The sequence below is a fragment of the Quercus lobata genome, chromosome 6 (assembly GCF_001633185.2).
Source record: "Quercus lobata isolate SW786 chromosome 6, ValleyOak3.0 Primary Assembly, whole genome shotgun sequence".
Classification (NCBI taxonomy): domain Eukaryota; kingdom Viridiplantae; phylum Streptophyta; class Magnoliopsida; order Fagales; family Fagaceae; genus Quercus; species Quercus lobata.
The window spans coordinates 13,815,725-13,829,819 of NC_044909.1; the positions used below are offsets into that span (position 1 = coordinate 13,815,725).

The 14,095-nt window shown below is 34.0% G+C and overlaps 2 protein-coding genes across 2 annotated transcripts; both read right to left on the minus strand.

Annotated features, from left to right (window-relative positions):
* Nucleotides 1-2,491: 2,491 nt before the first annotated feature.
* Nucleotides 2,492-6,092, minus strand: LOC115993723 (EEF1A lysine methyltransferase 4). The gene is made up of 9 exons (XM_031117680.1): nucleotides 5,819-6,092; nucleotides 5,613-5,726; nucleotides 4,560-4,628; nucleotides 4,439-4,458; nucleotides 4,316-4,368; nucleotides 4,173-4,203; nucleotides 3,944-4,022; nucleotides 3,070-3,209; nucleotides 2,492-2,850 (listed from the first exon to the last, which is right to left on the minus strand). The coding sequence occupies exons 1-9, from the start codon at nucleotides 5,991-5,993 to the stop codon at nucleotides 2,803-2,805; spliced, it is 729 nt and encodes a 242-aa protein (XP_030973540.1). The 5' UTR covers nucleotides 5,994-6,092; the 3' UTR covers nucleotides 2,492-2,802.
* Nucleotides 6,093-7,202: 1,110 nt separating this feature from the next.
* On the minus strand, nucleotides 7,203-11,780 carry LOC115950882 (signal recognition particle 19 kDa protein). The gene is made up of 4 exons (XM_031068158.1): nucleotides 11,601-11,780; nucleotides 9,522-9,714; nucleotides 9,325-9,424; nucleotides 7,203-7,627 (listed from the first exon to the last, which is right to left on the minus strand). The coding sequence occupies exons 2-4, from the start codon at nucleotides 9,696-9,698 to the stop codon at nucleotides 7,497-7,499; spliced, it is 408 nt and encodes a 135-aa protein (XP_030924018.1). The 5' UTR covers nucleotides 9,699-9,714; nucleotides 11,601-11,780; the 3' UTR covers nucleotides 7,203-7,496.
* Nucleotides 11,781-14,095: the final 2,315 nt, after the last annotated feature.

The following is a 14,095-nucleotide window of genomic DNA, read 5'->3' on the forward strand; positions in this document are numbered from 1 at the left end:
TAAATTGATCCACTAGAGAATGAGTTGGAGTACACGAATAAGAAAAGACCTTCCAAGCCTAATCTATATCATGTACTTGAGCCCTTCAAGCTCCTGCTATCAACTGACTTAACGAAGCCTTGTCTTCTCTAGCTCTCCAAATCACACAATTCAACTCGATTTCATCCACCAAACAAATGACTTCTTCCAATACTTCCCAGCAGCATCAAAACCTCACTTTACACTCAGGATGGGTGTGGTAAGTGTTTGGGCTATCAACCTCTCAAGGATTTGGATATGGAAAGGTAGGAGTTGAGGAAAACCACAATGGATTGTGTAGAGAATTGTGGGTATGATAATCTCTCACTCTCAAGGGTAATGGCTAGGGTTTTCTTTCTGAAAAGCACTCATTTCAATATGTGGGTAATGTGGGTATATATATTGTGGGTAGAGACTAAGTGTGGGTAGAGACTAAGTGTATCAGATATGACAAATTGGCAAAACGGAATGTTTCGCAGGTATCTTGCTGAAAGGCCTTACTCGCTAGACACTCGCGAAAACCAACTGTCACCATCTGTCATGACTCTTCGCATTCCAGTCATATGTTGGGCACATACTTCACTTCATGGGAAGGCTTCTCGCGAGTTACCCGCGAAAACATCTTTGATCTTCAATGAATCTTGAGTCTTCACACTCTCTCTTACACATAACCCTTACAATGAAATCCCATATAAAATACAGGGTACAAAAGAATGAACAAAATTACAATCAAATTTGGAACAAAATTAAAGCCAACACAAATTAGTTGTAAATCACAACTTTACAATGGTAAATGACAAATAGACTCCAAAGGGAACTAGAAAATGAAGGAAAACATGTATAAGCTTCCTGTGACTACTTATTCCAAATCACCCAAAACATTATTGTCACCATTCTAAAATCCACTTGCAAATATCCACAGATCCAACATTGGAAAGAGTAAGAAGAGCAAAGAGAGAAAGCAAGTTCAACCAAAGTGAAGGAAGAGATAGAAGGGAAAAGAGAGAGAGAGGTTTGATAAAATAATAAGTCACAACTTTTTTCATAATTTTTTCACAACTACTAAATGATAAGTTGTTACTAGTAGACAATAAAGTGGTGTCATTGATGGACCTGTAAAGAATAAATAACATGTACCAACTCAACAGTTACAAGTTGTTAAGCATATAATAAAGTGGTGTCAATAATATACCCATATTTTTTTTTTAGAATCCAATAATATACTCATGAGAATTATTAATAACACCAACTCAACGTGACAAAAAATGGGCCCAAATATTTCCAAAACCCAAATAAAAGCACACATAATAATCATAATTAAATCTGCATGAGCACATTTTCATTGCTTTCTTTCCTCTTAAATAAGAGAAACATATTACATTGGTCCTAGATACATTCTATTAACAAACTCCATACCTCCTTTGAACGCCACTCACTCCACTACTCTCCTAAAAGCATCACATTTTGTAGCAAATCGCCACAACTATTTGCTTAAAGTCCGTTTGGATATAGCTGAAAACTGAAAAACACTGTAGTAAAATAATTTTTAAATATGCAAATAGTACCGTGAGACCCATTTTTAATGAAAAAATTACTGAAAAGTGAGGTTTGTGGGTCCCGTGAACAATACATAGGACCCACTGATGTGCTGGAAAGGGTGGGAAAAGTCAATCATTGCGGCTACTGTTCATGAACAGTAGTCGTAACAGTGAGGTTTGTCTCTCAAACGCGTGCCCCAAAAAAAAAAAAAAAATGCAAAACGCAAATGCGCTAGGTTTTTCAGCTGAATCCAAACGTAACCTTAGTAAAGCTTGGTTGAATGACAACGTCTGTCGCACTCCCAATCCTTCCTATTGGACTAGACAACAAATTGTTTCCCAATTCACAAGATGATATTTAAATTCTTCCCCCAAACCTTCTCAAAGAAAATCTCGTTGCACCTTCTCAATACACCTAGCAATGCTTGAGAGAGAGAGAGAGAGAGAGAGAGAGAGAGAAGTGTTCATTCGGGATGGACTGAAATTTTCAGCTTATTTGCAATTTTAGCTTGTTTTTGCTACTATTCATGGGTTCCACTATACTTTTTGATACTATTCATAGGTTTCATTGTACTATTTAGCTTATTTTTCAACTTTTTTTCTACACTTTCAACAAAAAGTTTTCAGTTTCAGTTAAATAAACTGTTCCCAAACGGACTCTTAGATTTAAATATAGCAAGAGTACTCTCTTTATTAGAGTCAGCCTACCCCCTTTAGAGGTATATTTTCTTCCAACCCACAAGCCTTTAGTTGATGTTATTCTAATCAGGCAATCATAGGATAGTTTTAGTTGCTCTACTTCTCTTAAAAAAACCAAAAAAAAATAAATCAACATACTCCTTGCATACTTTTGTGCTTGGCAAAAGTTAAAACAAGTCCACCCCCGCAACTTATGACAAAATTCTCAATGATATACAATATAGTGACATCAATAGTGAATGCATGAGAAAATCAACAACTTCCCACCTTAGTAGTTGTTAAAAAAGTTGCGAAACATATAATGTCTACATTACTAAAAGTTAAAAACACTAAGAAATACAGAGCTTCACCATTACATTGTAATTGGCTTGACTTCAATCGCCTCAACTTCTAAATAATGAAAATCAGAGATTGATTCAATGGAAGGTTATACTAATGGCCAATTGATAGACATATACCACAAAACTTATTATCACTGTCAGAACAACACATTCCTTAAAACACAACAAAAAGAATTTCCAAAATAGTTTGAAGTTGCTTATCGTCCTTACTCAACTATCACTTCATGCTTTGGTCCTGCTTTTAAAGATTCGTCCTAAGAGAAAATAAGATAAGGACAAAAGCTTGTTAAATTGCAAATAAAGGATACACCTTAGACCCATCTCATATGACCAACCTTTTTGCAAGCGAGTGTATAAAAATAACAAGCCATAAATTATTTTACAAGTGAACAAGAAAATTGATATATCAGGTTTTAATGACTAGGGACACAGAGAAAGTAAGAGAGCTATGATGAGACATTTTTATTACCAACCTTGGTACAAATGTATACATAATGGACATCAGGGTTCTTTCCAAGCACTGTTTCCACGGAGCTTCCATCACCATCTAATGGAACAGGATCAGTCAGCTTCCATTTAGGATGTTCAGCGCTTTCTTCCAACACAAGTTTCTCTGCATGTGTTAAACAGTGAGCTCGATTCAGAGTATTAAATCATATTTTCTTGTACTTATGAAATTCAAGAGGAAGATTATATTGGAGTTTTCCAAAACAAAAATAGGAATAGGCAGCAATTGATGTAGATAGTAGAAACACCTGACCATCTTTAGTAAGTAACATCTCACCCAGTTGTAATAAAATATATATAATGCATAATGCAGGAAAATTTTGGGTGGAAGATTAGTTTTCTAAGTTGTAACATATCATTTTATCACAAACTTATAAAAAACTTGGCACACAATTATTTCTCTTTTGCAGAGGGGAATTGGGTAGCTGCCTGGAGATAAAGAGAAGAGGGCTTACTTAAAGTCTACTTGGAAAACTGATGTTGTCAATAACAACAACAACAACAAAAACAACCAAACCTGATGGAAAAAATATAATGTGTCTAAAATGTCCAAAACCACTAGTTCAGTAGTTTCAATTTTAGGCATCATAGTCCCACATATAAAATTGGTGAATGTGAACCAAGAATCTCACCCTCAACGTCTAATGTTCAATACTTCTTAAGGTTATCCTCCCCCTTTCCCCCCAAAATATAGAGAGAATTAGAAAAAGCAAGAAAGCAATGACAATGGAAACCAGGCTCAACTGAGAGCCTGGGGAGACATACATCTCATTCTTGAAAGAAAGCAAGAAAAGAAATGTAACAGATTATGATAATAACTAGAATAAAACTTTAATCCACCTATCACATGGAGTTTTATTGTCCACAAGCATGAATCTTTCAACAAATTGAGGCGATAAATTGGAGCTCCATATGTGATCTGCAGCATTATTGAGATTAGTCAGACTAAAAAAATATATGCAAAGACGTATTACATCCCAATAGCTGTTGGAGCTCAAGCAAATGCATGAAAGTTATGAATGAAAAAGAAAATAGAAGGAAGAGAATAAGGTATAGTAACTATATTTACCAAAATATACACTCCTTTATCCTTGAGGACCCTATAGTTTGTCATCAACTGCTTCAATAATGGTGAACAGATCAAGCAAAAAAAAAAAAGAAGAAGCAAATGTATGAAACAATTGTACCCTATTGTTTATGGTTTATGTTTACCTCCAAACTTCCTCAAGCATCTTGACAGCATTTTGTCGGGAATTATTTCCGCACTATGGACAAAAAATTGCTATAAGCATGATTTCTATAAAGATTGAATCATCACAAACATGCAGCACTCACCAGAAGAGAGTCTAGAGTCCCTGAAAGACCATACAAAACAATTAAAAAAAATCAGCAAATGAAATGAAAAGCCAAAACAAAAATAACAAGCAACCCATATGCCGTGCATAAAGCAAAGAACCTTTGTCAACAATGGCGTCGAAGGAACCTGTCTGAAAAGCACTCATATCTCGAACATCCATTGTCATGTCTACCTACTAATTAAGGAAAGCACAGCTGCAACTCGCAGAAGAACTTCATTGCAGAAAACTTCTAACAAAATCAAAAAATTTCAGTACGAAATTCATAGAATTTGTACAAGTACTGCATTTACTAATCTATTGACTATTATGGTCCATACCATTACATAGTCACATTAGGCATTAATTTCTAAAGAAGGTCATACAAAGCTTCCACTTTTGCAAGATTTGAGAGAGGTGAGAGAGGTTATTGGTAAGTAGCTTTACACCTAATTTGGTTTATTTTTTTTTAGAGGGTTGATTCCTGGACTTGAACCCATGACATGTCACTTTTGGTGGAAGGCATTTGCCATCAAACCAAGACCCAACCTATATTAGGCATTAATTTCTAACTGAGACAGCTAGGCTCATAGCAGTGGAAGTCTTATGCTTGTTTGTCACATCTAAACATTAGCAAGTGTTATTTTAGAGTAGGTCCATGCCCCGTTTGGACGCAATACCTGTTGTACCACATTTTGTATTTTTAGTAAGTAAAGGATCTATATAAAGGCAACTTCTGTACAGCTATTGACACACAATAATATACAGCGTTTTCTTAGTTTTCTTGCAACAAGCATAAATTATAACACAATTCAAGTAGGACATTAATATATAAGTGATAAAGGTCAATTATCCATGTAGATTCTAGTTAGCTCATCGACTAAATCTTCTTAAGATCAAATCCTGCCTACACAAAAAAAGAAACACATCCGTGTTTTGGGCTAATGGTAAATAGCTATCATTATGACATGTACCCAATAAGTCTCAAATCCTATTGTGTGTGTATATGTATATATATATTGAGTTGTAACAATTCATGTAGCACATAAATATACAAGTGACTTAGGCCAGTTCACGTGGATTCCAGTTAGCTCAATTGAATAAACGATCTCCTATACAAAAAATTGAAACACATTAATATATAGCGATCATCATCGTGACCAAAAAAAGGATACATTTGAGTTGTGGACGAGTAGAGTATTTGTTGCGCATAGCGTCAATGACAACAGAGGAAATATCGATGTTGACAACATCCTCGTACCCATCATCCACCATGTCTTGGCTAAATGCTGTGAAAATTAAATATATATAAAAAAAAATCTTTCAAAACATTGTAAATTAATAATCTTAAGAGATCATAGGGATCATGAGAGAGAGAGACCTGAGTTGCCACATCCGACAACGAGGACAGGATGGTGGCGATGTGGGATGTAGAGATGGATGAGAGGAGCTAAGGAAGGGTATTTCTGGTACCAATCGAAGCTTGATGACTCGTTCGAGTATCGGGTGTCCCAGTACCATGCTTCACCGTATGCTTGTGTTGAACATGTCCCCATCGTAATCTTCCCTTTTCTCTCTCTCTCTCTCTCTCTCTCTCTCTCTCTTTCTTTCTATCAAAAACTCTTGATTCAGTTTGTCATTTCTTCCATCAGGTACTGGGTGGGTAGGCCTAATGAGTGTTTTTTTGGGGGGCCGGGTTCGGGTTATGGGCCTATAAGGGCTGACTCAATCTCAGTCAGGCCGGCATATCTATTTCTATAGGTATTACTTGCTGATTTAGCTGAGAGTCTACTGGCCATTGTAGAACAAGGTATCTTTTTTTTTGGTAGAAAGAACAAGGTATCAAAGATGGGAAAAGTTAACCAATTGATTTATGAAATAATTTTAGAAACTTCTATGGAAAAAGAAAAAAAAAAAGTTAAACTATTTTTTATATTTTTCATGAAAATATTATTAAAATTTTCTTAAAATAGTTATTATTTAGACTCATCAAATATACTAGCCTCATTACACGCGCTTTGTATGTGATGAAGCTTTTATTTTTATTTTTATAGTGTTATAATTTTTCACTCATTTTAATTTGAGGTTTACACATTTTCTCATTAATATTACGCATTTAGAACTACTAATACAACTAGGAGTGTTATAAGGCTAGTTTCAAAAAATGAACAAATATTACACTTCTATTTTGTAGCAAAAAAAAAAAAAAAAAACTTTTTTTTATTTTATTTTATATATATAATTTTTATTATTGAAAATCTAATTTACATATGGATAAAGCAATTTGAAAATCAACAGAAAAATGACCATATTTTTTAGGCAATGTTTCATTAAAAGTAAGAGTTGTATTTTTATTGAATTGCCATTTAGTTTTGTCTTTACTTAAACATAGAGGTGTAGAATCATTTTTTAACAAAAAATAAAAGAATTCCAAAGAGGAAAAACTCTTAAATTGTAGTATAGATACACCATTCCTCTTTTATACCTCTTTATTTAGAGTTCTATCCAATGTGGTCATGACTTATAAATGAAATAATATTAGTAAGCTCTAGTTAGTTCGACTGATAAAGTCTCTTATTGTCAGATAAGATATTTGGAATTCAATCCCTGTCTATGTCAAAAAACCTATTAATATCTTAGTCTAATAATAAAGAGCGAAGAAAAAAAAAAAAAAACTTTTGGCTTATTAATCAAACGGACTGTTGCCATCAGTTTTTTTTTGCTTTTAAACTTATTTGTCACCAGCTGGTCAAGGCCTAAGAAGCTCCTTAATATATTTCACATTTCATGCAGATTGCAAATTACAGCCAGTGTTTTCGAAGGCCAGAAATAAAAGTAACAACAAAGCTGAGCACTCAATTTAAGTCCTGCCAATTTTGTAGTTGTTGGTTTTACTTTCAAGCATAATGAAAATGAAAATTTCCCAAGCAAACCAGACCAAGATGCTAAACCAATTAAAATGTTACAACTGCTTTGATTCAACCCCTTGAGAAAATTGGAAACCTATAGAGAATTGGGTGTCAAAAGTGAAATTCTTATTAGCATTCACAATATTGGATCTATCTCTTCTTTTTGCCACCCTTGGAAGATTTTGAAGGTCCAGCAGTTGATGCAGCTGCAGGCTCCTGCTTCTTCACCCTCCCAGGATGCCGAGGTACTAGCTCAGCAACACGGAGCATCAACTGTTTCCCTACAATATAATAAAAAAGGAGAATAAGTTCACAAGAGAAGATGGGAAGATGGTGTTGGAAGGATGGTATATTCACTTTTACTAATTTGTGCAGATAGCACTTCCAGATAAGTTACTGATATGGCTACATCCTTTTTTCCTATCCTTTCATGATTGTAATTAGTGAGACAATAAAAATAAAATGAAGTACAAAAACTCCCTAACAACATAGTTGGTATAACAAGTGCCAAAAGCCCAGGCAAAATGTTGAGAATTCAGAATGCCTAAAAGCAACCGTGATGATTTCGGATAATCTATAATGTCAAAAGGAAGAAGGGGGAAAAACATCCTTCCGTACATCCAAAAGGTGAAGTCTCACCAAAGAATTCTAAAGAGCTTTTTAAAAAAATATTTATAACATAAAGAAGATCCCTTTGGACTCACCTCTAACCAGTAGAACCTACGGGCAACTAACCCCACCCGTCAGAAGCAGTTGTCAGGTACTCAAGGGACATTCACCCCTAATGGGCTAAGTAGTTTATGCTCATGCCCAGGTGCAAGTTCCAAAGAGCTATCTTCAAAGATAGAAATATCAAACAAAGGACTAGTTCATACAATCAAGCAATGCAGGATCCTATTATTAATAATATTCTTACTTTACTTATCAAAAAAAAAAAAAAAATCAAGCAATGCAGGATATTCTAAATGCTAAAACAAATTGCAAAAACAAGCACTTTCAAATGAGGTCAACCATGTGTTAATATATTCACAGCTGAAGCACTATTATGCAGGGCTAGTTCACTGAACTGAACATGGTAAACATGCTAGAAAATTCAGACTTTAGCCCACATGTGCCAGACGAGAGGATAAATGAAGGTGAATTGATTGACCTAAGGCAAACCTTCAGGGGCAAAAAGGAGCAGTTACAATTTGCAAATCAAGTCTCAGATTCAGCCACTTAGCAATGACACTTAGGAGGATTCCCACAATCGAAGTTTGTGGAAGATGAGAGGTTGGTAGTAATCAAATCAAGAAAATGATTAAATCCTGCTGCATTCACTAATAAGGTTGATTTCCACTACATGCCAAGGACAATGGAAAACCAATGATTGAGATACTTTATCAACAAGTTTTTATCTTCCCTTTCACTATAAAGAAATAAATCAAACAACAGAGAAAACTACAAAGACATCATGGACTCTCAAAATGGGGCACTCAACCACAAAAAAGGGTGATAACATCACTCTTCTGAAAAAACTTTTTAGAAATTCCTCACTAACCCCACTACAAAGCCAGATAATAATATGTGCAGATCTAATACAACATCAATAACTGTCCACATCAATTAGCCAACAACAGCAAGCACCCTCTGATGAATATTTAAGACAGGAAAGTACTTGAAACTCAACAGTGGTGCCACAAATAACATGGACCCCCCACCCAAAAAATAAGCTACATAATTAAGAAAACCTTCGCCATTCCTTTACATCAGGTTACGTATATTTGAACATAGATATAGAAGTCCACGTTCTTCAAGCAAGCCACACACACACACCGAAAAAAAAAGAGAGGATTAGCCTGCAAGCCTAAGTTTTCAGAAAGAAAGGGTCACAATGCATGCATAGTTTATTCAGACATATAGTGGTTTTCCAAAGTAGGATAGCCAAGAAAGTAATTACAGATTTCCATCTCAAACAGGAAGGGTAATTGGCCCTTACTGGAAGTAATAGCTGGATTGCACAGAGTCCCATCCTCCTTTTTCAGCAATACCCTCACTCTCCCTCTTTGCATAAAATCGCGTGGATAAGCCTTGTCTAACTGCAATAATCAAACACTTCCAAGATCATTAAAAAAAAAAATTAAAAATAAAAGAGAAGCATAACCACTATTCATTCAAAAAAATTAATAAGCAAACCTCAATAGCACTAGGGAGTTTGAGATGGCTGCAACAATCATTGATCTCAACACAAGTGGGATTTTCACAAGCATTGCTCAAGCTTATCCGCCTCCCTTCGGCCACTGTCTTCTTCGAGTTTATGTAAACTGGGTAAAATACAGTCCATTTCTTTATATTCAGTGTTTCTCTGTCCATGTCTCCAATCAAAACCCTAACAAAATTATTACATGAAAATTCATAAGGACCAAAATCAGATCAGGTAAACCCCAAAAAATTGCAAAGCAGAAGAGACACCAATTCTTATAAAGGATAACAAATTTTAGGGTCCATTAGTTACAACTGTTTTTATTTTTAATTATTTTAAGAATAATTTTCTGTTTGAATAATCATTGAATGAAAAAGATGAACTGATTGATAAAACCAGTTGAATGTTTGGCAAAATCTGTGAAGAAATTTGTTGTTATTAATTGAGTGTTTTGTTGACATTGGTGTAAAACTGCTATTTTGATGACAAATAACCAAAAAGGACATAAATATTGTTTAACAAGTGTCTTTTTTCCTTTGGGTATTTAATGTTAACAATTTTTTAAATAGATACAATACAATTTGAATCTATGGCATCTGCTTCATGATGATATCTCTTTATAATCAGGCCACCAATTGGTTTTGGTCTAGGCTGGATTCGAATCTACGTCCCTTATTCAACAACAAGAAACTTTACCAGTTGAGCTAACAAAAAATCTAGAACCCACAACATTTAATGTTCGCAATAATAGCAATAATTATAACAACCTTGATGATGATGAATGAAAGCTTTTCAATGCACTTAAAAAACCAGTTTCCATTTTGCTTTTCCATGATCCAAGCCAAGGGGTCTGAGTCTCAAACAATTACCTAGTTACTTCAAGTTCAAGGTGGAGATTTCAAACACACAAAGATGAAAAGCAGTCATACAGATAAATTATGAATTAATAAAATTACAAATTACCATCACAAAAACTGGTAAGTACAAATAAAAGAAAGATGCCGGCAGCATCACGTCTTAAGAGACTTAGAATCCACTGTCAAGGAACTAAAGAGCAAACAAGGTCTAATCAAGTCCTAGCCTGAATTTGATCTCAACAACATTGAGATGCATGATAAATTAACAACTATTCCCAAAGAAAGAAAGGAAAGAAAAAAAAATTTCAGCCAAACCTCTAAAGTCATCAAGTCCAAGAGATTTTATCTTCAATTCAAAGTTCCAATTTCATGTTACAAGCTCTTACTAAAGTTAGAAACAGACATAAAAAATTTTAAAAAAAAAAAATCCACAAATCCCCCTAGGATGATAAATAGACTCTAAACCTAGTTAATAGTCCCATCAAAACAAATCAAAGTCATGCGTAAACAACGAATTACTGTAACAAAGTAAAGAATGCAAAATAGCTATTCATTCAAACCATTGGATGCGCGACGAATTTCACACACCCCAGGGGAAAAAAAAAGGACTTGTGACTTGTGTAACGAAATGATAGGAATAGTTTTTCAGCAAATAAAAAGGACTTGTGTAACAGAGCACTGACACAAACAACTGAGATCCCACATTGGGATACCATAGGATCAATAGTGTAACAAACACAATCCAAGAGAAAGACAAAGCTTTGAACTTCACTTCTTCTTCTTTTTTTAGGTACAACTTTTTCAAACAACTTCCATTTTCAAAAGGCTGAAAAATAAGCTGTACCAAACTGACACTGAAATGGGATTCATCATTCATACAGGGCCGGCCCTTCCCTTAGGCGAGTTAGGCAATTGCCTAAGGCCCCCAAGTGGAAGGGGGCCCCAAAATTTTAGAAAAGAACCGGGTAGTAGAAAATTTAGTTTCAAATGAATTACGAAAATAATCTGGCACATCCTTTTTTTTTTGAGAATCATCTGGCACATCCTTTTAACCAAAAAAACAAAAATTTTGGTAAATCCTATTAAACATTGGTTCTAAACAAAATCATTGACCAAAAATCAACCAGATAAACTACAAATCCGGTCTAAGAGATTAACCACAAAACAATCACAAATCAAAACAAATAAATCCACTCAAAACCCTAAAAATTTTACCTTTCTCTCTAGTCTCTGCTCTCCGCCTCTCTCTAGTCTCCAGTCTCCACTGTTCAGTCTCCAGCTGGACCGCCTCAGCCTCTCTCTGATTCTCTGCTCTCCGCCTCAGCCTCTCTCAAGTCTCAACTGCTCACCTCAACGTATCAGGTTCTGAGGTTCAGGAATCAGGTATAAAATTATAAATATTTGGGCTTTTATTTGTTAAGAACTTAAGATAACTTTGTTTATTTGGGCCCTCCCTGGCTGGTTCTGTAACTTTATTTGTCACTTATCAGTTTATCATTATGGCTGCCTGGACCCTCCCTGGACTGGGCGTTAAGTTTGGGCCTTCAAGTTTTTTTTTTTTTTTTTTTTTTTTTTTTTTTTTAATTTTAATTTTTTTTTTTTTTTTTTTTTTTTTTTTTTTTCGGTGGTCTTATTAATAAGTCTTGTGTCAGTGTTTCTTAAATTTTTGTTATGCTTGTGCTTTTTTTTTTTTTTTTAATTTATGCAGATTGAGATTGCTAAAAACTTATTATTGTTCAGTGAAACTACAACAATACTTTTTATGTAAATCAAGTTCTATTTCTCATTTGCTCTACACTTGAAAGTTATTTTTTATTTTATAAATGTTTACTAGAAAATATGCATTTGAATATGAAAAACTTAAAAAAAGAAAAAAAGAAGAAAAATTAATTGAGTCTCAAAAAGGATCAACTGATAAATTTGTTATTAGTAATAAACAAAATATAACACAAAATTTAGATGAAAATATAACAAATGAGCAAGAAATTCACCAAAATAATTTAGAAAAAAATGATGTTCAATTTTACAATACAACAAATCTTGATAATGAACTTCAAAATAATTTAGAAGAAAATGAAAATAATGATGAAAAATATAATATAAAAATATTAAATAAACATTAATTTAATTAATATATAAGTATAAAAAATGCCCCATTTTTAGTTCTCACCTTAGGCCCCAAAATGTCTAGGGCCGCCCCTGTTTCCCTCTCATCCTCTTTCTGCCTCAACCCACGTCACACTGTGCTCCATGGCTAACCACCAAGCTCTCTTTCCAAACCTCCATGGTCGGAGCTTTTCAAGCTCATCACCTCCAACCACACACCATTGCCGAAATCCAGCCAAAATCAAATCACAACCACCACCACAGTCAAAACCCAACCAAAATCAAATCGCAACAAAAACCCAGAAGCCCACCAAATCACAAATCAAATCACACTCACCGAAATCAAAGTACAAAACCCACAAAACAACCAAAATCACAAAATGAAAATACTGAAAGTGAACCTAACGTTAAAAAAAATATATATTGGTTTTGTTATTATATTTTAGAAGAAGAATCATCTTGTTGAACTAATTTTAGATCCAAGTTAATCAAACGCATACCACAAGCAAGAATGATAGACTGCAAGCAAAACAAAAAAAATGGTATTTCCTAGAAAGGTGTTTTTTAAAAATAGAAAGGGTAAGAAAAATATAAAAACTATTTGCTTCATAATCTCAAATAAATAAATAAATAACTAAAAATCATACATCATAATCTGGTGAAGCCTCGTGAGCCACAATTCACCTAAGAAGATCGTCTGAGTTAAGAGGAAGAAATTTTCTTAGTCTTTGGCTCGGCAGCACAATCTTCGATTTTCCTTTCTTGACATGGCTTTCGCTCGCTCCTCTCCTGTCAGCCTAGATGACGTATAAAGAGAAATAAAAGGAAGAAGAACAAAGCACCGTGTAAAAAAAAAGAAAAGAAAAATGGTGAGAGAAGAAAGGCGGATTGAGATCAAGTGCACTGTCGTAGATTTTTTTTTTTACATTTTTTACTCTCTTTTTTTAATTTTTTAACTCTCCTTTAATATATTTTATTTAATGATTGAGATTGAAAGTTGTTTTTTCAACTTTTAATCTCAGTTATTAATTACAATTGCATCAGGGTATTGTACATGAATCTGAAAAAGACAAAGAAATCTACACATACACATACACATACACATAAAAACACACACACATATACATACATAAGCACGCATAAACACATACACATACACATAAACATACATAAATATAAGCACACATAAACACATACACATACATAAGCACACATACACACACATACATAAACATACACATACACACACATACACATACAAATAAACAAAAACATACATACACATACACATAAATATATATATATACATAAATATAAACACACATACACATAAACACGTATAAACTCACATAAACGTAAACATACGGACATATAAACTTAAATATAAACATAAACACACATAAAGGCTCGATTTAGCACACTAAAGTAACTAACGAAATTATTTGAGGATTGGTGTTAGTTTGCAATTTTTTTCAGTCTATATGAGAGTTTAATTTTTCTCAGTTTGTATGTGTGCTTATGTCTATGTATGTTTATATTTATGTGTGTGTGTTTATGTATATGTGTGTTTATATTTGTTTGTTTTTGTTTATGTTTGTTTATGC